Source organism: Thermobia domestica, chromosome 2 (genome assembly GCF_964235325.1).
Source record: "Thermobia domestica chromosome 2, izTheDome1.hap1.1, whole genome shotgun sequence".
NCBI classification, from domain to species: Eukaryota; Metazoa; Arthropoda; class Insecta; order Zygentoma; family Lepismatidae; genus Thermobia; species Thermobia domestica.
The window spans coordinates 354,026,928-354,052,188 of NC_137455.1; the positions used below are offsets into that span (position 1 = coordinate 354,026,928).

The window sequence follows — 25,261 nt, forward strand, 5'->3', positions numbered from 1 at the left end:
TGGCGTATGCTCCATCAATTTCAACCCCTGATGGAGTTGTTACAATTAATCGGAGTTTTCTAACTTTTCCTATTTTTGCGGCAGCCCAAACTATTATCTAAATCGATTTTTGTTAAAATAATGTGAGTCACTTTTATATCGATTTTCATTGTTTCTGTTTGCAGAATCTATGTAGAGAGCTATCATTTAGTTACAAAATAATGTTTTTTCTTATCTCATAGAAATACCTGACACGTTAATACTAAATTTCGTTAAAACAGCTGCTTTAACAAATAAACTAGTCCTACAAGTCATAGGTTGTTTATGCAGCTGAAATTTGAAATACTGTTGATTGATTAATTGATTATCTTTCACCGTCCCCTTTCATCAGCGAGGCTATATGAGACATGGACCCCTGTCACCAAGGCATTCAAAGTGAAAGTGTTAGTGCTCTGAAGAATGTTAACCCTCCACACGTCCCATCCCCATTGTTAATAAACCAACTATCCAACCCCGAGTCAGTGAAGCGGAAATCGACCTTGGCCGATGATAATTTTGTGCTCAGAAACTGCATGAATTAGTAAGTACAACAAAATTAGTAAATCCCATATATGTTAAGAGCAGACCTTCACTTTCAATTTTTATTGTATTGCAAAGCCTCGAGGCTCATTCATTGTCGTGCTTTGTAGATAATAGCTATGTATCTGAGACCATGCTTCAAAACCATACACTGAGAAAAAAGTGTACGTGGCGTATGTAAAATCGTATGTTACATTTGTAAATCCTGTAGTTTTTGGACTGCAAACGTACCGGTATAGCTGAAAACGCATGTTTTATAATACAGTGAAACCTGTCAACTTGGCCACCTCTCTAAGTTGGCCACCTGCTTATCTTGGCCTAGTTTGTCTTGAACCTGCATTTTCCCATAAGACATTCGTTACTTACTACTCTATAAGTTGGCCACCTGTCTATCTTGGAAGTTGGCCACACTGAAGCTGTGTTTATCCTATGATGATAATGATGAATTTACCTGCGTATCTTGGCCACGCAAAATACCGTTTTGTTATTTTTCTTAACTCCTTCGTATTCCCATATGAGAGGCAGATGTTCTGTATTTGTGACTGGAGAAAAGAAGCAAGGATTCGCGCGATTTGCTCTTGGAGGTCAATGGCCAGAAGACTACCCTGATAAAGGGGTGGTGAAGGAAGATGTGAATAAGAAAAAGCACGTACAGGAATTCAGGAAATGGTTGTACGTATTTGTTTACCCTGTCTGTTTTGGTAAAACCATTAGCTATATCAGCTCCTCCCATCAGTGGGGAGTTTTAGTAATGCCGGAAAATTCTCAAGGGTAAAACTAACCATCTCAATTGTCAACTATTGGCACCTGTCGGCTTGTCAAGAGATAGCGGAGTTTTTGAGATATGAATTCCCTCAAGATTTTCTCAAAACATCCTTTGCTCCGAGGGAAACAATTCTAGCTCCTTAACAAGAGGTAGTAACTACAATATTAGAATGTGCATATCTGCCAAAAAGAATAAAATAATACGTTTAGAATGAACCACCATTCAGTAACTGAAAAGAAGTCATATAAATTGCATATGAATTTCTCAATTTATAACTTAGCTTTTCTTATTTTCAATCTAAATAACTCAGCGTGCATCAATTTCAATAAACTGCGTACATACGCTTCTATTTCATGGTTGTTTCTGTTATTATCTTTTCAATCCGAATAATCCAATGTACCAGACTAGTTTTCAGGAAGAGAAAGGTATGCACATATATTAAACATACTATAGTAATTTTTCTAGTACTGTATATTTTTTATGATTACTCTATATGCATTATTTATAAGTAGCTGTTGTGCCACTGCTTATGAAAATTTTACAATCAAGTAATACTAGAAATCCTATTCTAAAAATACACCAATCACACTTGTTTTCTGTAAGTTGGCCACCTGTCTAAGTTGGCCAGTTTTCGATGGAACCGATGGTGGCCAACATAGACAGGTTTCACTGTACTTTCTGTAAGTATTCCATGTGTACGTACTTTCCGTATAAAACAATATGGGCGGTCAGGATCTCATATACAAATGGACAAACAAGGGAACGTATAGCCTGTTGGCCTCTATCTAGAATTTGAGGGAGTGAATAGTTTGTATTAACAAACAAGCAATAGTTTCTAAAGTTAATTCTGCAGTAGTTTCTTTACGTTTCCAACTTCTGATGAAAAAGTAGGCCTATTAAGTGACATGACACCGGGATGATATAGTCTTAATGCGATTTCTTTACATGTTTTTCTGAAAACTGGAGCCCCACAATAGTGTTCCCATTCGAGCCTGCATCTTCTAAGTCCATTAGATTACTTTTTGCCCTTACTTTGAAGAAAGAAAACTTTAATTTTTTAACTTTGTGACTTCCCTCAGGAGCAACCTCTACTTTTAATTATGTATTTGAAAGCATATTGTTCTGCTAAAATACATTAAATATGAATATTTCTTAATTTAGGCTAAGTTTAAGAGTATTTATTAAAACTGAAAATTTGAAAATATGCGTTGATTATAGCCTGTATTTTGTTAAAACACATTTAAAAAAAATAGAAGTTAATGAAAGCTCAATAAAGATGTTTATGGATGAAATGTACGTCATAATATCAGTTTGAGTCAAGAAGATATGTGTAATACTTTCGAAAATGGTAAGCATATTGTGGTTCTAGTTTTCAATTCATCTTTACGTTTCCTTATGTATATTAAAAGCGGGTTCTTTAATGGCGTAACATAACGGAAAAATAGCACCTATGACGTAATATTAAGGACTGCGTTAAAAGAGGAAATGTAATTATGTCAATTTACGAAGCTATCGTGAAATTTAGAATGTTTTGTGTTTGTTTGTTTGGAGCTTAATATTCTTTTTCATGAGTGAGGTTACATGAGATCTCGCTCGTCTGGAAGATGAGAATAGTTACTTACCACTTATTCACAGTGAATCAATATGAATATAAGTGCCTGGCAACCCTTAGCTATTTCGTCAGGTATGTGCTAATATTCACGGTAATAAGATTTGATAAATCCGCAATGAAAATATTGTGTCAAACAACATCAAAATCGAATTGTAACCAAGAGTAAAAATGGATCTGAAAAGGTTGGGGAACGCATGACGTTATGCCGTCCCCTATGCCTATTTTTGCCCACTATATTTTTTAGGAAGTGGAGGGATGCCATAGATATTTTTGGAAGTGGGGGATGACGTCCCTCGTGTTTTCCCTCACTTTTAACACTGGTTGTAACAAACGACTCGCCATCGTTTCAGGGTAGCTTTCGAAAAAAGACTTTAATGAAAGGAGGTGTGTGTGTGTGTGTCTTATTTTTTTGGATGTTGAATTGCTATCTTTCTTTTTTTTTAATAGCCCATTGATTTATATGAGCAAGTATTTTTCTTTTAAATAGACGAGATTTTAATCATTCAATTTTACTAATTTCTTTTTCTGGCCTATTTAAGAGTTCCTTGCTTTAAAAATATAATATTTTTATGTAATATTTTTTAGTTTTTTATTTATATATATTAAAATTGCATAATACCGAAGTTAAATTTCGCTTAGAATACATTTAAAGATCTCAAGAAGAAGTAGTCAGTAAAATTAACAGGCTAAAATTATTTTATTTCAAAAAATTAAAACAATGTTTCCTCATATAAATTAATGGGCTGAATAACCATTATGGAGCAAGTTACCAACATTCTTAAGAGCTACTCTTGTTTATTGGGATTTAAAGAAGCTACAATTAAATAATACATAATTATTTCGCTAGACTTTTCTATGAACGCACAGCTTCATTAGTTGCTAGTAAATAAATTTCCTACTTCGCAGTCAAGTAGTTTCCTTACTCTATGATCTAACAAAAAAAAAAAAGCTTGGGTCATGGAAGTTGTTACTAAAACAACAAAAACAAATACCTGCCTCAAACAAATGCCATCCTCTCATAATAACCATAAAAAAGTCGGTTCTCTATCGAAAGGTGTTTGAAGTCCTCTGGACAATAAAATGACAGCTCGGACCTCAAGAGTATGCTTTTTCTTTTTGTAAAGTTGTTTCATTCTTCCTTTACAATTCTGCACATGCAATGAGTTTTCTATTTTTTTTAACTCTAAAGCAAATGAGTCCACGTGAGTGTTAAGTGAGCGCGGGCTCGCACTCAATTTAACTCGCACTCGCTCGGGCTCATGCTCACTTCTCTCACTCACCTCAAGGGTTTACTAGTTGGTACATTATCGCTATATTGTAGTTGTATTGTAAGAAAATTGTTTAACAATAGTTATGAGTAACGTAGACATAGTACAAGGGAGCATTCATGACCACTGGCATGGTACAAGGAAACATTTAAATAATAGTATCAACAAAACCTTTCAGGGAAGGTTTGAGTTTACGGCAGGACAACAGTCTCAATTTTTAATTATGCATGCTAATGTTCGTTCCATTTTACCTAAAATAGATGAAATACGTTTGCTAATGTTAGAATCACAGTGTGCTATTTTTATAGTTAGTGAAACATGGCTTGACAATTCAACTGATACAAGGCTCATTAATATACCTGGCTACTCCGTTCTTCGGCAAGACAGAGAACATCATGCTGGAGGAATTTTAGTGTATTATGTTGAAAATTTGGATGTAAAACTGTTAGAAATACCTAACACAGATCAAGTAGAATGCCTTGCGGTAATGGTGAAAATAAATTCGCTACGAATAGGTATCGTATCAATGTATAGACCACCAAATATCCCCTACACCAAATATCCCCTATTGTCTATTCTTGAGGATCTGATTACACATGTATATCCACAAGTTGATTGTCTTTATATACTAGGTGACCTTAATTGTGATCAGCTCTGTCTTGACAAAGCCGAAACAAAATATTTGAACCGTATCCTGGATATGTTTGGGCTTGTCCAACTCATTAAAGAACCAACCAGAATAACAGAGTTCGGTGAATCATTACTCGATCTCATTATTACCGATAAAATTGACATGATAGCATCAAGTGGCGTTAGTCCACCCATTGGATCATCCGATCACTGGGTGACACATGCTATCCTGAACATTAAAAAACCGCCAAGAAAGTCATTTGATGTTATTCGTTATCGCAACTTTAATATATTTAATCACGACGCATTTCTACAAAATGCTGAAGCCTTGAACTGGAAACAAATTGAATCTCAGGAATCTATAAATGCTAAAGTTAATTTTCTTCAGACTTCTTTAAAACATCTGTTTGATCAGCACGCGCCAATAAAAACAGCTAAAGTTTCGAATAACAAATTGCCGTATGTGTCTAGTAATACGAAGCTGCTAATGAAAATACGCGATCGTGCGCTCCGCAGGTTCAAACGCACTAAGTTGCAGCAACACTGGGATGAGTACAAAGAGCTTCGTAATTTTACTACGGCAGTTATTCAACAAGAAAAGATTGCGTATTTTTCCTTTCGTATAAATAACGCTAAAAACAATAAAGACACTTGACGGACGTTACATAATTTGGGAACAGGTGCAAAAAGTTCATCGTTGAACCTCCCTGAAGAACTAAATTGTTCTGATGTCATAAATCGTCAATTTGCTAAGGTTTCCGAAATCTCAGTAACAAGTGACGATACATTTGATAAACAAATAAATCGGTGCAGTTCACTGAAACACAATGCTTGTGGAACTCCTTTCATGTTAAGACCTGTTCATGAACATTAAGTTAGAAGAGCGATTGTTAACATTAAATCCAATGCAGCGGGCTTTGATGAAATAACCCCACATATGCTTAAAATTGCTTTACCTGTTATCACATCTCCCTTAACTAATATTGTGAACTACTCTTTATTGAATGGTAAATTCCCTGATCCCTGGAAACTAGCTAAAATTCTGCCATTACCAAAGAAGCCTTGTATTAAATCAACTAGTGACCTTCGGCCAATAAGTATATCACCAGTTCTTTCAAAGGTAATTGAAAAGTTAGTGCTTCAGCAAATGATTTCATATATTGATAGCTCTCACATACTTCCATGGGAACAATCTGGGTTTCGTAAATTTCACAGCACTTCTACTGCTTTGTTAGGTATTAAAGACAATGTGCTTCATGCACTAAATGAGAAAAATATGTGGTCATACTAGTCTTATTAGACCTCTCAAAGGCATTTGACCTTGTACAGCATGGTGTTCTCTTAGCAAAAATGAAATACTATAACTTTTCAGTAAATACCATAAAATGGTTCGAATCCTATCTACATAAGAGAAAAGAGCAAGTTACTTTACGTAGTTCCTCTCATTATAAAATTTCTGAAGCTGCTGTTCTTGATAGAGGTGTTCCACAAGGCTCAATTTTAGGGCCGGTTTTGTTCACCTTATACACTGCAGATCTGGTATCTGTTGTACAGCATTCAAAGATGTACTGTTACGCAGACGACACTCAATTGTTTATAAAAGCCTTGCCTCAAGACTTGCCACAAGTTGTTCGACTCCTTAACCAAGATCTTAAGGCTATCAGTAACTGGTGTATTGATAACAGTCTTGTTATTAATCCCTTAAAATGTACTTATACTGTTCTAGGTTCCGCTAATCAACTTAATAAAATTGCTCCTGACAAATTAGAATTACAAATAATGGACTCAAACATTAGCTATTCACCTTATGTTAAAAGTCTTGGAGTACAAATTGACGATAAACTTTCTATGAATAATCACGTCTCTACTCAGTGTTCAAAAGCTCTAGGAATACTAAGAAACTTGTACAAAATACGAGACTGTCTGTCCAAAGATACCAAGCTACTCCTGACACAATCGCTGATACTGTCTTTGTTTGATTATTGTGATGTTGTGTATGGCCCGCCTCTAACAAAAAGCAATGCCATCCTGATCCAAAAGGTACAAAATTCATGCATCCACTTCTGTTACAACATACGAAAATTTGATCATATTTTGCCTATTCTGAACAGCAATAGCATGCTGACAATGTCCAGAAGACGACATTTACATTATTGCTCTCTCATTTATAAAATTCTTAAAACAACACGTCCGCGTATTTATACAAAAAACTCACTGCTAGGTCAACTATTCACACTCACTTAACACGCAAAAGAAATATGTTTGATATTCCGCACCATAGACTCAAGCAAACCACTGCGGCATTTTCAGTATTAGCACCAAGGTCATGGAATGCTCTACCAAATGTAGCAAAAGAAGCTAAAACATTTAATTCTTTCAAGAAAACGTTAAAAATTTATTTACTTAGCTAACAAAATTTAAGTTCAGGTACCCATGATTTGTATTCTATCACTTGAACCACGTAAATGAAATCAGACTTGAATTGTTACATCTTCTTTATTAAATAATCATGCATTATAAAAATATTTCATTACCCTCCCCCCTATATTGTGAATCACAAGCATAACTTATTTTGTCTCTATGTTATTGATCGGCATGTGTTTGTTTTCATGTTTGTATTTGTATCTTTTTTTTTTCTTTCTTCACTTGTAGAACTTGTGCGTGTGAGTGTATTTTGTTAAAAGTACCACTTTTTGTCTTTTTTTTATCATCTTAATGCATACCTGTATTTTTGTTGTATAGGCTATAACCGTATCTTTCGATTCAATTGATTGTATGTTTTTTTGTATAACTCAATGTACTTCCTTGACAAGGGTTAGGTGGTAGAGCAGCAATATGCTGAACCTCGCCCGCTTGAATAAAGCCTTTTTCAATTCAATTCAATTCAACTGAGCTTGCACTCACTCGCGCTCGCGCTCACTTCCCTCAACTGGGCTCGCGCTCACTTGAGCTCACGATCACTTCTCCCAACTGGGCTCGCGCTCACTCGCACTCGCGCTCATTTCTCTTAACTGGGCTCGCGATCACTCGGGCTCACGCTCACTAATCTCAAGTTGGCTCCCGCTCACTCGGACTCGCGCTCACTTATTTCATTGGGGCTCGGGCTCACTCGGGCTCGCGCTCAATTATTTCATTGGGACTCGGGCTCACTCGGGCTCGCGCTTAATTATTGAGCCCGAGCCCGGTTGAGCGTGAGTGCCGAGCTCACGAGCGTCGGGCTCGCGTTTGGACACCTATGGTACAACCACTGACCACTGCGGAATCTATCGACTTCACTCAAACAGAAGACTACGCGTTTGAACGAAGGGAGGCGCTGCAGAAAAAAGTCTCTTCGTGCAGGGTTTCCACGTAGGCCCCTACTCGACTGGTAGCGGCAAGTGAGAGAGAGATAAAAAAAAAAAAAATATAGAGAATGAGGGAAGTTTTGCAGTAGATCCCCACACTTCAACAATTATAACTTTCTTGACAGTACGGTATCAGATGTTCTCTTTTGACCCCATCTCAACCCTTGTCAAATTTTACGCGTGATAATACGATAAACTATCCAAAGACGGTACCAAATATACACCGGAACAATGCACTGAATATGAACGTAAACAAAACAAACTACAAGAAACTACTACCCACTTTACCCTGACCAAAGTGAAAGTGTTCCGAGTGTCCGTGATCCTAGAAGAAAACTCCAGCAGTTCAATGACCTCGCAAATACATCCCTCAGCCACGGTTTGGCCAGTCAGCCCCCTGATGAAAGAGAAGAGGATGAACGAAGACGACTTTTCCTAATCCATATACGACCCCAGAAGAAAGACAAATAAATATTGCCAAAACAATATACATAATGATGCATAACATCCTTGGTTGTCCCTCAGTTTCTTACGGGGGCCCCTTCACCGCGGGGCCCCCCGCTCCGAGGGGTCTGCGGGGCCGTTATCGCCGCCACTGTGTGGAAGTATATTCTATTCATTGTGCATTGCTTACAACCAAGACGGATGATTTGGAAGTAGTTTATCTTTTAGTAGTTTATCACCACAAGGTGTGTTGGTGTAGATGTGACATTCCCAATTCATATATCTCTTTTGTATAAGCTGTTTTGATTTTTAGTTATTAGATTTACTTGCATCGTGTGTGCTCTAATTCTGTAAATAACCTTCAAATTCTGAATGAACTCTATACCATGACTTCTATAAATAACTTACAAAAAGAAGAAGAAGAAGAAGAAGGAAGGAAAAAAGGAATTTGCCCAGTTCTCCACTGAAAAAAAATGCAATTAAGGCTTAGACAAAACAAGCAAAGGACAATTCAGGAGACTCTTCGAAAAACAATCACGTTTAAATTCACAGGACATCTCATGGCAGGAATGTCGTTTACACTAGATATAGCCTATATTTCCACTCGTTAATTGAAATTTTCCTGGATAAATTGTGAATAAAGCGTATTTAATTTACATTTTTTTTTTAAACAATAATCTTTGGTACGGACTGTCTTCAGTCTATGCTGCAAAGGAATTTGGATTAGTCAGGGATTGGGTTTGCTAGAATGAATTGTTCGCAATAATCTAGAAAAAAATATTTAGGGAATCTACAAAGCTTCTGAAATTAATATTAACTGTGTCTATGACGTCAGCAAAAAGAGAAAGGCATTATTCCACATTGAAAAGAATTGACACTTTCAAGGAATTGAATGTCCCAAAAGAGGTTATCGCCATTGGTTATGCTTTTAATCGAAAAAGACCTGACAATAAGAATACCAGGGTTCAACCAACTTGTATTATGCAAATTTTCTCGAAAGAGATCAGAATGGACTTACTAATTAAATAAGGTGACTAATCGTATAAAAGGTTCTGGATTATCTTTTTTTTATTTTTTAAAAGTACAATTTTATTTAATTTCACTTGTCACACAGCATTTGCACCTAAAATTATGTTGATTAGCCAATGAATCTAGTTTATATCTTCTGTCTCCAATCCTTCGTACTGCAACACCCGAAACCACAATCCACCGGCCGCCACTGACTGAGTTTGAGCTGAGCTAAGCTCGTTTCAAAAGTGGGCGTTTACACCTTACTTTAGCGTAGTAATCTAGTAACAGTAACGTCTTTAACATCTCATAATGAAACACGGGGACCCGCAGATGAGGAAAATGAAAAAAAATAACGCTTATTGCTTACTTCTTTTTCGAAACATTATAGTGTCGATCAATTTAATGATTACGTAAGAGTTCAACAGCTTTCATTTAAAGCAGAAACGCATCTCTGCTTTTACAAAAATAATTTCATATCTTCAAGATTACCTAGTGAAGAACTGTCTCGCTGTGTACCCTGCGCAGAATTTTACCTACTCACAAATCTTTCTGTTTTAAATGTGAGTACTTGAAACTTCTAACTTGATGTCAGAGCCGCAGAAAAACGCAGAAAGTTCTAACACACTATTCAAGTAAGTTATTTCTTAAAAATGCAGGCTTTTAATCTTTTGTTCAAGTGTTTTAATATTTTGTGTTTATTCAACAAAGTAGTCTAGTTAAGAAATGCTGCCATCTGTGAATCACATTTGTACTACTTCAAATTCCCAAAATCGAACAATATTATTATTATTATTATCATTATCTTTTAATGTCTCCTGTGGATAAGTGCGGAAAATTGGAAATTGTGAGTAAACGTGGCTAGTCTCTTTACCTCTTGGAACACCATCGAAGATGGTAAAAAATTGGAAACATTAAAATTTGCATCAGAAAGTAAAATAACTGTATGGAACTAGTAGTTGACATGGATGTCAAACACTGATACCAGTATATGTCAAGTACTGAATCCAGGGGAGTAAATAAGGATCCCGCAGACTCCGCATTGCGGGGTGACCTCAAGCTTTAAGATGGCCCCAAATCGTGAAGTGGGATGTAGGAGAAGGGGTCTCACTTCACACTGTCTGCGGGGAGGCCCCCAACCTTGCCCCCAAGCCTTTAGTTACTCCACTGACTGGATCTACTTTTTGTTGGCTCGACAGAAAGATTTCAGGTTTTGTATTGAAGGTTTTCTTACTAATTATCAGAATAATAAACACGTAAGTAAATACTTTCTTTTCTGAAAACGTTTTAAAAATGTATAGAGTAATTTGAATTACAAAGAGAGAGGTTGACATGGCTACAACCATGAAATGCTTCCCGAAAATATTTTCCAAATTTAGTAATTAACTCTGGTTTGAGCTTATTATATGCTTGGCGAAAAAATCAGCACATGTAGGGTTTTACGAGTCACATAGAAATTCTTCATTATATATTCTTTCGGCCAATATTGGCAGTAAGTTTTACATTTTCAAGAGCTAAGATGCTGCCATTTGTCGTGATCTCCGGCTATTCTCTTCGTTCTAATGTATATATATTACCCTTCCTAATATTATCTATCAATTACATCCTCCTCTTTCCATACTCTGTTTCCTTCTTCCATTTCCTCTATCACATCTTTCGAAATATAACTTCTTAATTAAGTAATGACCCAACCAGTTTCTTGTCAAGTTTCTGTTTGTCTTTAATATTGCTCTCGTCTATCCTTGTTTTTCCATACCTTCTTGATCAGTTTTTTTTTCTCCACCCATCCAACGTTTCTAATTCTTCTGCATTTTTACATATTCTCTTTTCTCGTAACTTTTCCATTTTTTCGCTTCTCAATTTTGCTCCATAGACACACTTAATGAGTCTTTTTCGAAACGCTTCATTCAGAGGTTCAGAAATTTTTTCTCTCTTTCCAAACACTTTCTTTGCCATTTAAATCAACCAGAAATAAATAAACAGGTTCTCCTCTTACAGCGTTTGCACACGTCCCCGGCAATGCCGGATCCGGTTCCGACAATGCCGGCGATGGAGTCGGCGGCAATGTAATCAAATGGTAGCTGGCACACGCTTTCCGACCCGGCAAAAAAGCCGGTGGAACTCCCGGCTCCGGCAAATGCAGCCGGACTAGCCGCCGACATGTCGGTGCCGGCTCCGGCTCCGGTTTTGTCGGCGGCAATGTTTTATTATGCGTAGATGCACACGCAGCCGGCAAAAACGGAGCCGGCTTGTTGATAGGTTTCTTCAATCTAGCTACAGTGAGTGAGTGGCAAGGCGTTGTGTATTCTTGTTTCTTTTCCTGTATTTGGATTTTTTGTTTACTTCAGGTTTTTTGTTATTTTCTTTTTTTCACATCATATGAATATATAATGAAGAATGAAATAATAAAAATGGCTGTGAGGTACCACAGATATGGTGGCTTGCTATTTACATAAATTCTCAGCAAGGGAAATTCGGATCTTGTTTGAATTATCCAACTACGGCAACGCGTAAAGTGAGTTTCACACATGTATGTATGCATATTAATTTGTTATCTTCTACAGCTGAAACTTACTTAAACGATTTAAACAAAGGGGTCGTTGGATTCGTTTTGATAGAGAATATGTCTTAGCATATATGAAGTCATAATTTTTAAAAAATCAACTTGGCGGAAATGAACAAAATGGAGATACGAAGAAATTATGAATCTAGGATAGTTGTCCAGTGCTTATCCTGTTAATTATGCAACCCAGTATGTACGGTATAAATATCCATCATAATCGTAGAAGTAGGCATTTTCAAGCATAACAAAGGTTGTAAATAAAATTAAAGTAAATAAAAACTACAACACAGCTACAGAAAGAACTGAAAATGCACAAACAGAACAAGAAAATTTCTATTCTTGTGGTTGCATACTGTTTTAACTTATAGATCGTAATAAAAATATGTACTCTGTCTTGTCTGGTATTTGTTCCATAGAACGATTGTATACTGAGTGAATAGGCAGCCGCAATGTTGCCTTTGTAGAGCTTATTATTATTTTTATTTTTATTATTATTATTATTATTATTATTATTATTATTATTATTATTATTATTATTATTATTATTTTAAATAGCTTGATCTCAGCATGTTTCAATTTTGAGAAATTTAAATAGATGTTAAAATTATGGCAACAAAAGTGAAAAAAAGAGAAAGAAACCAAAAGAAGGCCATGTACCTCGTGCGCACACATCCACACACACAAAGAGCAAATATACCTTTGTGTACTAAAGAAAAGATATTTGGGGATTTAGACGTTAATGCTCCTACGTCACTTGATTGACGTAATACAATTAACCTTGTTCTTTGCATTGAGCTATTTCTCAGATATTGAACGACCCTTCCATTTATTCAAGTCAGTCTGTAATATTACACGGCTCTTGCAAAAAAAAAAAAAAAAAAAAAAATCTGTACAGCGCTGAATATGATTACTAATTCGTTGTACTAAGAAATCGAACGTTTGTTTAGACATGCGAAAGTAATTAATTAGAAAATTTCGAATCATATGTACGCAGCTTTTCATATAATGTATAAAACGGATTCATGTTCTCTCCTTCACATTCAAACTCAAACTACCTTTCGGCACCGGCATTACCGGGATGTGTGTGCAAAGCAGCGCCGGCACCGACATTGCCGGATCCGGCTCCGGTTTTGCCGGCTGCGTGTGCAAAGCAGCCCCGGTTCCGGTTCCGGCATTGTCGGTGCCGGATCCGGCATTGCCGGGGACGTGTGCAAATACTCTTAGGACGATGCCGCCAGTAAGAGGAAGGTTCTTGTCATATTCCGAGGAACAGATGGTAGAAGGAAGCAATAAAGAATGTTCAAAATGGAGTGTCCGTTGTGGCTTCAGCCAAAAAACAGGATGTTCCACGAATAACTTTATTATATAAAATAAAAGGGAAAAACGCCAAATCAAAGAAAAATGGGTCCAGCATCTATACTCACGGCAGAGGAAGAAGATATTCTAGTGAAGTGGGTCATTGAAGTAGGCTTAGCAGAATTTCTTGTTACTGTGGATGAAATTCTAAACAGTGTTCAACAGTTAATGCGTGATTTGGAAGGAAAGAACCCCTTCAAGAATGATAGACCTCGAAAATCTTGGTTCAAAGGGTTTCTTAGCAAGAAATCCGAACATTTCTACAAGGGTCGGAGAAAAGAAGAGGAACTTGAAGGAAAAAGTTCCAAGTGTTGTTTCTTGTCAGAAGTACTATGAAAGTAAAGCAAGAAAAAAGGAAGATCTGGAACGTCAGGGAAAAGAAATCAGCAGTAGAGAGACAAAGAAAGAAGGAAGAGACGGAAAGAATCAAGTGATTGTAACATCAAACGAGAAAAATGAAGCTTAAAAGAATAAGAGATGAACGAAATGTTTTTAAAAAACCCTTGATTGCTACATTTTCAGGTTCTCGACAAAGTGACAGCGTCACATCAGACACCGAGAGTGACAATGTTCCTTAGAAAGTTTCCTCTAGTGCAGCGTTTCCCAACCGGTGTGCCGCGAATGGACCGCTGGTGTGCCGCGAGGAAATCGAAACAAAATTATTAATTCCATACCAACCAAATTGTAAGACATAGGAAAAAATGTATATTTTTGTATTTCACATTACTATGAATTTCTACCATGGAAAAAATTACTGTAATTGTAATATATTATTCAGTAGTTGATTTTCAAAGAAGTGGTAAAGAGTTTTTTATGCTAATGAGCACCTGCGCCGTAGTTTAACTAGTTTTGAGAGGGGTGGGGTGAGAGAAGGTTACTGTTTACAATAGGTTTATTGTTTGATAGGAATGTTATTAACCTTGCCGATATTGTATACAATAGATGTTTTATTCTTTTACTATATTTTATTGATTGTTTATATTATTTTGTATTGTTGACAGGAATTTCTATTATCCTTGAGTATATACAGATGTGCGTTAAAAGTTTTTATTGTATTCAGGAATGTTGTCTGTTTGGGGGAGATGTAGAACACAGGTGTGCGTTAAAAATTTTTATTGTATTCAGAGAAGTGGTATAACCTTGATTAGTCACGTAGGCACAAGATTGTTTTGGAATTTCTAAGAAAAGCTTATATTGTTTGGGGGAGAGGTAGAACACAGGTGTGCGTTAAAAGTTTTCTATTGTATTCAGAGAAGTGGTATAACCTTGATTAGTCACGTAGGCACAAGATTGTTTTGGAATTTCTAAGAAAAGCTTATATTGTTTGGGGGAGAGGTAGAACACAGGTGTGCGTTAAAAGTTTTCTATTGTATTCAGAGAAGTGGTATAACCTTGAATAGTCACGTACGCACAAGATTGTTTTGGAATTTCTAAGAAAAGCTTATATTGTTTGGGGGAGAGGTAGAACACAGGTGTGCGTTAAAAGTTTTCTATTGTATTCAGAGAAGTGGTATAACCTTGATTAGTCACGTAGGCACAAGATTGTTTTGGAATTTCTAAGAAAAGCTTATATTGTTTGGGGGAGAGGTAGAACACAGGTGTGCGTTAAAAGTTTTCTATTGTATTCAGGAATGTCGCTTGCCCTTGAATAGTCACGTACGCATGGGAAAAAAAAATTCCAAGATTTTTAATGATCACGTGATAGGGAGACTTGTATGAACTTGTGGTTGTTAGGACGCCATTTTGTTGTGACGTAAATGCTTAAATACAGAGTTTCAGGAGAGTGTTTTATGTATTACGCTATGGCTCCCGTTCGCAAGTTAGTTTTTAGCGAACTCGACGACGAGGAGACATTATCATCGCCTCCTGCGGGAACTAAGAAGTTAAAGACCGACAACAGGCCGGATTCCCCGGACTCTATTGAAGTAGTCTATATATCATCTTCGGATGATGAAATTTATTCATCATCTTCGGATGAAGAAGGCGAATTGGAGGAACCAGAGACACCATCTCCAACGGTGTCGCCAACGCCACCTGCATCACCATCGCTGTTAAACCGATCCAGTTCCAGATTTTGGAGTTTAAACTGTTCATGTTCCAGTCAGAAAGTGGATCCTGATTGTGTAATAGATGCAATTCTTAATTGGGACACTGATAGAATATTAATTTGTGGTGGATGCGCAGAAGCATTGGCTAGTCAAATGGGGCATGACTGTTTGTTTTTGAGTCCAGAGGAACTAGAAGATCGGGCTTTGAAATCTTTGTTGGACGTTGAAGTAGAGGACTTATTTTATATATATGCGAGAACGCATATTATTGGCATATTTACACAAGAACTCTTTTATGAAGCCTTTTTTGACTTAATTGAAGAAAAGGATCCTAATTTTTTGAGTGAATTAGTTAAAATTTTTGAAAGCAAAGACAAAAAGAAAGGCTTTGCAAAGTGATTGTGCGTGTGTGTGTATGCAAACTGAAGTGACAGTGTTTAAAACATGTATTCTCATATCAGTGGTGGTGGTGATTATATTTGTGTATCTTGTAGTGACAATAATATTAGTGAACTGTGTATTTTAAAAACTATAAATGTATACTTACGTTTAAATATTATTTCCTGTGAACAATGCACGTTGAATCTTCAACACCGGTGTTTGCTTCTTCATGATACTGGAACTTTTGCTGTACAGCATTTATCCAATGAAATAACTCTTATTGATTTGTTTGAAGTGTTTGAAGAACATCATAGTGAAATCTCAAGTATAAACTTTATACGAAAAACGCGAGAATGTTTAAACAACATGGAATTTGTAGGACAAATAATTCCGTTTTTGCTGAATCGTAAACATGAAATTTCACCATGTGTTAATGAATACATTATCGACATACAAGGTTTTAAGATTTCAAATAATGAATTTATTATTCGTGAATTTTGTTTAATTGCATGTGATGATACAGTAAATTTCCATTGTTTAGTAAAATCTCCGATTGAATACAATCAATTATCTTTAGGATGTCAGAAACAAGTTGATTGGTTAACATCAAACTTACATGGACTATCTTGGAATAATAAAAACGGATATACTGTATCACATATACGTAACCTTGTATATCAATTATGTGTGCAAGATGCTACCTTTTATTGTAAAGGTGCAGAGAAATCCATTTGGATTAAGAAACTATTTTTGTTAGATAATGTTATCGATCTTGAATCAAAACAATGTCCACCATTAAATGAATTATGTGCAAATGTTATGAATGAATATTGTTCTTTTCATGAACAAAATATACAACTTGAGAAAAAATCAGGTTGTGCATATCGAAATGCCCAACAACTTAATTTTTGGTGGAAGTTTCAACGATCAACAGCATTAACTAACATGTTTTCAATGATGTAACTTTACTTTTTAATATTTTTATGTTTGTGAAATGAAACACAAGAAGTAAAATTTGAAACTTTTATTTTTTTAAAAAACTTTTTTTTGATTTATATATTTATGTACATAATATATACAAACAATAAAATTATTATTTCAGATAAATATTTTGTTTTCTTTTTAAAAATTTATTTACGTGGTTATATACAATTTTATCATTCTTTTTTAATTTTGTCTTATGAAATAAACTTAAAGTTTTTTCAAATGAATTATTGCGTACTATATGATACATGAAAAATAACACGAAATATCCACACAGCACAGATTCTTCGTCTTGGTATGGTTGACTATTTACATAATAAACTTTACTATTTTTACATAAGAATGAATGAATTTCTTTTGGCACAGGCATTCGTAAACTATCGAAATAAAATCCTTCATGATTTTTGTTTATGTATAGTCCAACCCAATGACTTCCTGTGGAATCTGATGTATCAAGATTAATGATTAGTCCAACAGGAGTTTGCACTGTTTGTGGAATTGTATCAATGGAATAAATTCCGTTCACATATGATCCAGTTTGTTTATCACTGAGAAGCACTTTTAAAATTTCGTCTGTATACATGATTTTTGTTTATTTCTTTAACGGAGTAGGAACATATTTATCACTGGTATTGTTCACAAATAAAACATAGTCATACACTTTTACATATTCACTGTATAATAAAGCTTCATGCACACTGCACTTGTAATGTCCAAAGCGATGATTATAATGTGCACATTTTGACACATGAAATCCTAGAGATGTGTACCGTGGACAGTCCAAATCCTCGAGATTGATAATATCACGTTGAAGAATTTCCTGCAGAAAGTCCTGACGAGCTTTGCCGAAAGTGTAAACAGATGAAATATTTGTACAATATTTGCGAAGAATTTCTTTAAGGTGTGAGTATTCGACATCTCCTTCATGCCATTGGATTCCATAAAAATTATCACACAAGTATTTGTTTGCTTCTATTATTGTTTCACACAGTTCTGTATTAGCGCACGGAGGTTTAAATATCCAGCTTTGTATGAATGGTATATCTGGATTAGCTATTGCTAACTCTTTAACAATAAGTTCATCGTCGTCCTCCCCACGGTAAGCGGAGAAGTGAACAACAACCCTCATGCTACTCAACTGATTTAAATTTAAAATGAATTATCACTATATACATTCCTATCTTTATCTATTTGTATGAGTGAGTCAAATTGAGCATACACAATACAAGTGATTGGTTGTGTTAATGACTCTTTGAATGATACTTTTAAATTAACGGGAGCATCGCGCACAACATCCCATGTAGTATCATCCAATGTAGCAGTAGGGGATAGAATAAATGCATAAAGAGTGTATCCATGTGGATATTCATCATAGGTAACAGTATGGCCATCATCTTTATAAAATATTCCTGTACCGGAAAACAGAGTCTGGTAACTTAGAACGTATAAATTATTTGAAAAATCAGGGGTGAGGGGATTGGGAGGAAATGATTTTGAACCAACTTGTAGTTGCAACTTGTTAACGTTAAAGTTTTGGAATTCAAAAGGATTAATTTCTGATTTCCCATTAAAGGCTGCGTTAGAGACAAATCCGATAACGATTGCTTTAGGTACATTTCCAAGGAACATATTATCAAGATTGTATGAATTTACTTGTTGAGGTATTGTATATGATCGAGTTTCAACTCTTGTAAGAGGTAATTTGGCCGTTTCATGCACCATACCTGAATTTATTTCCATACCAACATGTGCAGATGTGTCAACACGTCGTGCATACATCGTAACTTCTTGAAGCACTACTTTATAAGATGTATTTGGAGCATGCATTAAACAAAACATATCTTTTGTTCGGTGTAATTTAATACGAAGACCAACTTTGTTTGGAAGCACACGACCTAAACTTGCAATATCAACATGAATACGTCCATACATTTCAAATGGTGTACTATTTTTAACAAAAGCAGCACGTTTATTAAACCCTATATTTGTTTCATCTAATGAATTAAATTGTTTTGCGGTATCTTTGTACCATAAAGAAGATGTAAGATGAGTTTGCGAAGCATCATTTGAATAATTTAACAAGGTTTCAATATATGCGCGATAAGGATAAGATCCAGATGATGAACTAATTAATTTATCATTTAATGAAATATCAACTTGACTAAATAATGAATGTAAAAAGTTATTTACTGGTGCAACTACATCGTTTGCATCTAAATTATTACCGTTTGATTTTGTAATTTTACAACGTACATAAAGATAAAGATAAGCAGGATGAATAAATTCACCTGTTTCACCAGGAATAACAAATTCAATAGGTCCTTCTGAAGTTAGTGTAGAAATAGGACGATATTCCACATGAGAAGTTGCTTCTATAGCAGTTTGTGTCATTGGAACGGAAAATAAGTCAAATTCTGAAGTACAACACTCATGGCTATTTGAATTAAGTAAAGCCATTATGAAAATATATCTTTAGTCTTCCTTCTTTTTGTTTTACGTTTAACAGTACGAGAACGTTTACGTTTGATTGGTGGTCCAATTCGTATTACAGGAGCTTTACGTTTTCGTGGCCGTCTCTTACCGCTACCAGATAGTAACTGACCAACTTTATTAACAGCTTTTGTCTTTAATGTTTCACCAGCCTCTTTTACACGTGCGCGAACGGATTCTTTTATTGGACGATTTTCTAATACATCCCCTGCAACTTGTATGCCTGTTTGTAATGCTTGGCGACCTAATGCTTTGGCACCTTGTTTAAGGAATGGTAATGCAATACGTGCTAAACCTTTAAAGAAACTACCGATACCGTGTCCACGTTGATAAACTGGTCCTGAAAAATAAGGTATTCCACGACCACGTTGATAACATATACGTCTAGATTTCATTTCTTTTATTTAGGAGCAGCGCGTTTAAAATGAAGTGTTACCGTCAATGTCCCGGAACGAAATGGCAAATTTCGCCCTGCATGGTCCTTTAGTAGTACTTCGATATTGTTAAAACAAAATTTTGAAACTGGTAAATAATGAATATCTTGAAATGTAATTGTTCGCACTTTTCCGTATTTTACATTGCAAATTGTTGCAATACGTAATAATGGTGCCTTGGTATCACCTAAATATTGATATTGTACAATATCACTATACACAAAAATTTGATGTGGATAACCAATATCAACGTAAGGTTGTTTAAATCCACGTTTATGTAAAACAAGATCTTTATTTTCGGGAAATCCTAATTGTAAAGACAATGTTGGTGACAATGTAAGTGATTTAACACGTTGATCACATTCTACGAATACTGTATTTGACACATTAAATCTTATGAATTTGGAAACTTTATTTAATTCTTCAATTAAATGGTACACGGTTGAATAATATCCCGGTGTAATTTTACTTTTCTGAGGTTCCCCATCTTTTAATGTAAACCAAACAACATTTTCACCATCGATAACATTATGACATGTTAGCGGAATGTGTATTTCACTTAAACCAACACACCAATCAGATTCAGATAACCGAATAGTATTATTTAATTGATTAATAAAATGTGACGGACTATTTTTAGGATATACATCAGTACTAGCATTTGAAACGAGTGTAATGTAAAAACTATCATCAATACTATCAGAAATCATTTTTGCTTAAAGTGTAGTGTTAAGTTTGAAGTTCCAAATTGAAATGGTAGTTTTTGCCCGTGCTCATCTTTTAAGTTTACTTCTATCGTGTCAAAATACTTTTTCTCTACTTTAACATAGTGTGGTGTATGAAATAGAAAACATTTGATGTGTCCATGCTCTTCATCATAAACATTAAGTTTTCGAAGTAAAGGTCCAACGTCTTGTTGCTTTACAACATCAACACAAACATTTACTTCAGTTGGAATATTATAATCTAAATTGCACGGGAATTTTCCACGTGGTAGTATTCTTTCTTGTGTGTTTGGTGGTTTTAAGTATACAACAGGAGAAAAATCTGTTGAATGTTCATTAATAAAACCTAAAATGTGTTGTAATCCTTTTGTAATACCAATCATACATTGATCGGATGATTTTAAAATATGTGATATAAATACTTGATTTTTATTTTTATGATATCTTATCATACGTACATTTTCAGGTATCATATCTAAAATACTTTTTATAGAAGAATAATATCCCGGTATGATATTAATTTCGTGACGTTCATGTTTATTATCAATTACAGTATTTATGGTAATTTTTTCGTTTTCACCAACATTATAAAAACTCCAAGGAATATTAATTTGTGTTAATGCAACACCCCATTCACCATCCCTTAAATCAATAGGTTGTGCAAGTTTTACTCTATACGATGCTGTTGTATTATCAAAAAGTTTACTACTTGCATTTGAAGGAAGAGTAACGTAAAAGTCGTGTTTAAATGTTGAATTCATGTTGAAGACTGAACAGATTTCGCTTTAATCCATGAATTCATACTTGACGGATATCCTAACCACTTTACATAAATCCACCCCTTTTTTCGTTTAAGTACTTTTTCAATTAAATAATTTTTATTTGAATTAATTATTACTTTTTGTAATTCTTGTGCATAAAATATTCCTTTAATTTCATCACCATTCCAATCTTTTAATTTATAAGTTACTGGATTTGATTTAATACATCGATCTACAACAAATATTTCTTGCGACCATTTTGGTAAATATCCTTTTTCTAACTTGTGTTTATATTTACTGACACGTACATAATCACCCGGATGAAATTTACATGTTAATTTCTTTTTCGCAGTTGATGTTCCATATAATGTGTTCCATACTTGATTAATGTTAGAATCATTTACTTCTGCAGGTGCCATTTTAATACTTCTGTGATACGAATGATTATAGTTATGTACAATTTTATCGAGAACATCAATATAACGATAGGTATTTTTTGCTGTAAAGTATCGATACAATCTTTCTTTTAATGTTCGTATAAAACGTTCTGCTAATGCACATTTAATTTCCGAATGCACACTATAATGATTGATTTCATTTTCTTGAAATAAACGTTTTACATGTTGATTATAAAATTCACCACCTAAATCTGTTTGTACATGAAACACGGGTAATCTTAACTGTTTAAAAATTTTTGTGATTGCTTTAACCATTTCAGGACCCTTTTTTGTTTTTAATGGAACGCAATAGGCATACCGTGAGAAAATGTCAATACAACATAAAATATATTTATAATTATTATTATACTTTGCAATATTTTGCATATCTGCTAAATCCATTTGTAATGTTTCATTCGGTGCACTAACATAATATTTCTTTCGCTCGAAAACTTTTCGTGCTGGTGCATGCAATGTATACGCATCTTGTGATGCTAACCATTCTTTTATTTTCTTTTGTGATATTTTAGTTTTACGTTGCAATGTTTTAATACTAGATAAAGAAGCGGGATTTGAATAATCATAATATATTTTTGATAACTTTGTCATTTTTATTACATTTTATATTCTTTCCAACCTTTTAAAAAATCTGTTTTACGAATTTTACTACTAATAACTTTCGGTGTACTCACAGGAGTAGAAATAAATTCTTTAGGAACATTAAGTTCTTCTAACAAAAATTTAAACTCTTGAATTCCTACTGGTTGTCTTGAATATTTTCGCATACGAACAACATCATTCACTAAATCTATAATATTTGAACCTGGAATTTGTTTTCCATGTATCTTTACTGTTCCTGATTGATCCCAATCTATTTTATTCGAATTTATTAATTGTTTAATTAATAGATCTGTTTTCCTTCGATGTGTTTTCGGTACTGATTGTAAAATGTCCGATACAACGGGTAAAATAGAATGATTCTTTTCTTCAGATGATGTTGATCCTTGAATTTCTTTTTCAACAATAAGTAATGTAACAGGTTTTTGTGTAGATGAATATTGTAAATATTGATGTAATGCTTGCTGGTACATTTTCCATTTTTCTTCAACACTAAGATCATGACGTTGTAAAATATTACTCATTTCTTCATCTAATCGCGATTGATGTGTATCTATAGACTTAGCATTTGATTGAAATTGATGCATTGCATTCTCAGGAACTAAAATCATTTTACGTAAGCCTGACATGATTTTTTATCTTCCAAAAATACTACTTGCTACAGCTCCTAGAATTGGACCTAGTAACATTGGTAAGAACGCACCGCCTTTCTGAAGTAATATCTTCCTTTTCTTGTTTAATGCTGTACGTTGTTGAGAAAGAACTCGCAAGATCTTTTTATGTCTACGTAATCGTTGCTTCTGACGAGAATTTAAAGGAATGTTCCCTTTTATTGTATTTTTAGCAACTTGTGAAATGGTTCGTATTAAATCACCTGAAGCATTTTTTAAAATATGTTTTCGTTTTGCTGCTTTACATTTACACAGAGCACGGAGTGTGCTAAAGTGTTGTTTCACCTTCAACATCTTGATAACAACTAAACATAAACTACGATTTCATCGTCTTTTACGCTTGTGTACACGTACATTGTTTCATCGGGAAATATGTTTGTACGAATTCGTAATGCATCATTTGTTTTCTGTGTTAAATCAAATAATAAATAAGTATGAGGCGAACGTGTTACTTCATCAAATACATCAACGATATGTTTACTTTGTCGTGGCATGATTTGTCTAGCTAAATATTGAATTTGTAATTTATCACGTGGATTTTTAAATACTATAATATAATGTGCATTTAAACTAATATCACGTGCATATTTTCCTTTTGGAAACAAATTTTGTACTATAAATATTACAGTTAATTTTTTATGATGTGCATATTTTGTAAATAAATTTGCAACATCACCATTGGTTTCAGACATTAAATCATCTAATATTAATAATGAATTTTCTTCAATGTGAAAAGTATTCATATCTGGAATTCCCTCTACGAAACGAATATTTGCATGAGAATCCAAGTGTGGTATTACTGCACCGTAACACCATACAATTTCACGAAATGTTGTAGTAAACATATGTTCACGTTCATTAAGTAAACGATTTACAAAACAAGTTTTACCAGCCCTTGAAGGACCAGCAATTAAAATCGTAGAGGGATGATTAAACTTTAACATCTCGTTATCAAATGAATGCATGGAATAGAAAGCTCACCTTTTTATACGTTCGCACACACACTCTCACTCAACAATATTAAAATGACTAGACTATTTAAAATGACTAACTATTTAAAATGACTAGAATATTTAAAATGACTAGAATATTTAAAATGACTAGACTATTTAAAATGACTAGACTATTTAAAATGACTAGAATATTAAAGCATGTTCTTAATATAATGACAATCAATAGGAGTCAATAAATAAATAAATAAATAAATAAATAAAGCTTCAATATGAATTTAAGAAAGAGTTTGCATAGCAATTATTTAACAACGAGCTTCAATATGAATTTTGACAAAGAGTTTGCATAGCAAACAAAACAGCACGTACACACTCAAACACATTTGGCGTTCGTGGGTCAAACGTTAAGTCTCTTGGTAACCGTATGGTAATGTCCTAGTCTTTTGTACGTCATGTAAAAGAATATCGTCTTCGTCATCAATACGTTTACGTTTTTTGTTAACCATACGGTGTGTTTTGGTCTCACGTCTTGAAAAGATTTGGAACCCACGTTTGCGGATAATACTTGTAGGATTTTCTATTATTACAGATTCAATTTCTTCTCGCACTAACGCATAGAAGCTCTCAAAATTAATTTTTTCAGAGGTTCTATGCTTCAGTGTTATCCCCCGAATTTTGTAAATGTGCCGAAATTCCCCTGCAACATTTCTAAGCCGCATACAATAGTTTTTGGGGCAAAGAGCAATCAGAGTGATAAATTCCCACCCTTCATCTACTTCATCTGTTAAATCCCCAAGATAATTACCCAACTGTAACACGGGTTCCTCATCTTTCCGTTGTAAAAACATAATACTGTCCGTATCACAGTAAAGTGCTCGTTCAGGTCCTACAGCAGTCAAAAGGTCATAAAGTTTAAGTCTGGCCCACGAAGTAATAAATGCTGCCAAGACGACATTGGAAAATCCTAACGGGGTGTTATCATTTTCCAAGTCCTTGTAGTTCATTAGTAAATGCCTATCACCGACTGGAATCACTGAATGAACTTCATATCTTGCCGATGAAAGGTACCTAAGAAACTCTTCTGAGTTGTTGAGGATTGTACACTTCATCGTGTCCGGGCGTTGACCCCATTTCCCATACAGCGAATTAAGGTATAATTTCGCTGTAGCGCGCAATCCCGGGTTCTTCCTTATATTATTATAATTTAATTTAA

At 34.7% G+C, this 25,261-nt stretch overlaps 1 protein-coding gene across 1 annotated transcript; it reads left to right on the forward strand.

Moving 5' to 3' along the window:
* The first annotated feature begins 4,427 nt into the window (after positions 1 to 4,427).
* Positions 4,428 to 5,489, forward strand: LOC145679585 (uncharacterized). Its single transcript, XM_081750162.1, has one exon. The coding sequence runs from the start codon at positions 4,428 to 4,430 to the stop codon at positions 5,487 to 5,489; it is 1,062 nt and encodes a 353-aa protein (XP_081606288.1).
* The last annotated feature ends 19,772 nt before the right edge of the window (positions 5,490 to 25,261 follow it).

Excerpts from the sequence above, each read along its gene's own strand:
- LOC145679585 (XM_081750162.1), top strand. The coding sequence starts at position 4,428 with ATGCATGCTAATGTTCGTTCCATTTTACCTAAAATAGATGAAATACGT.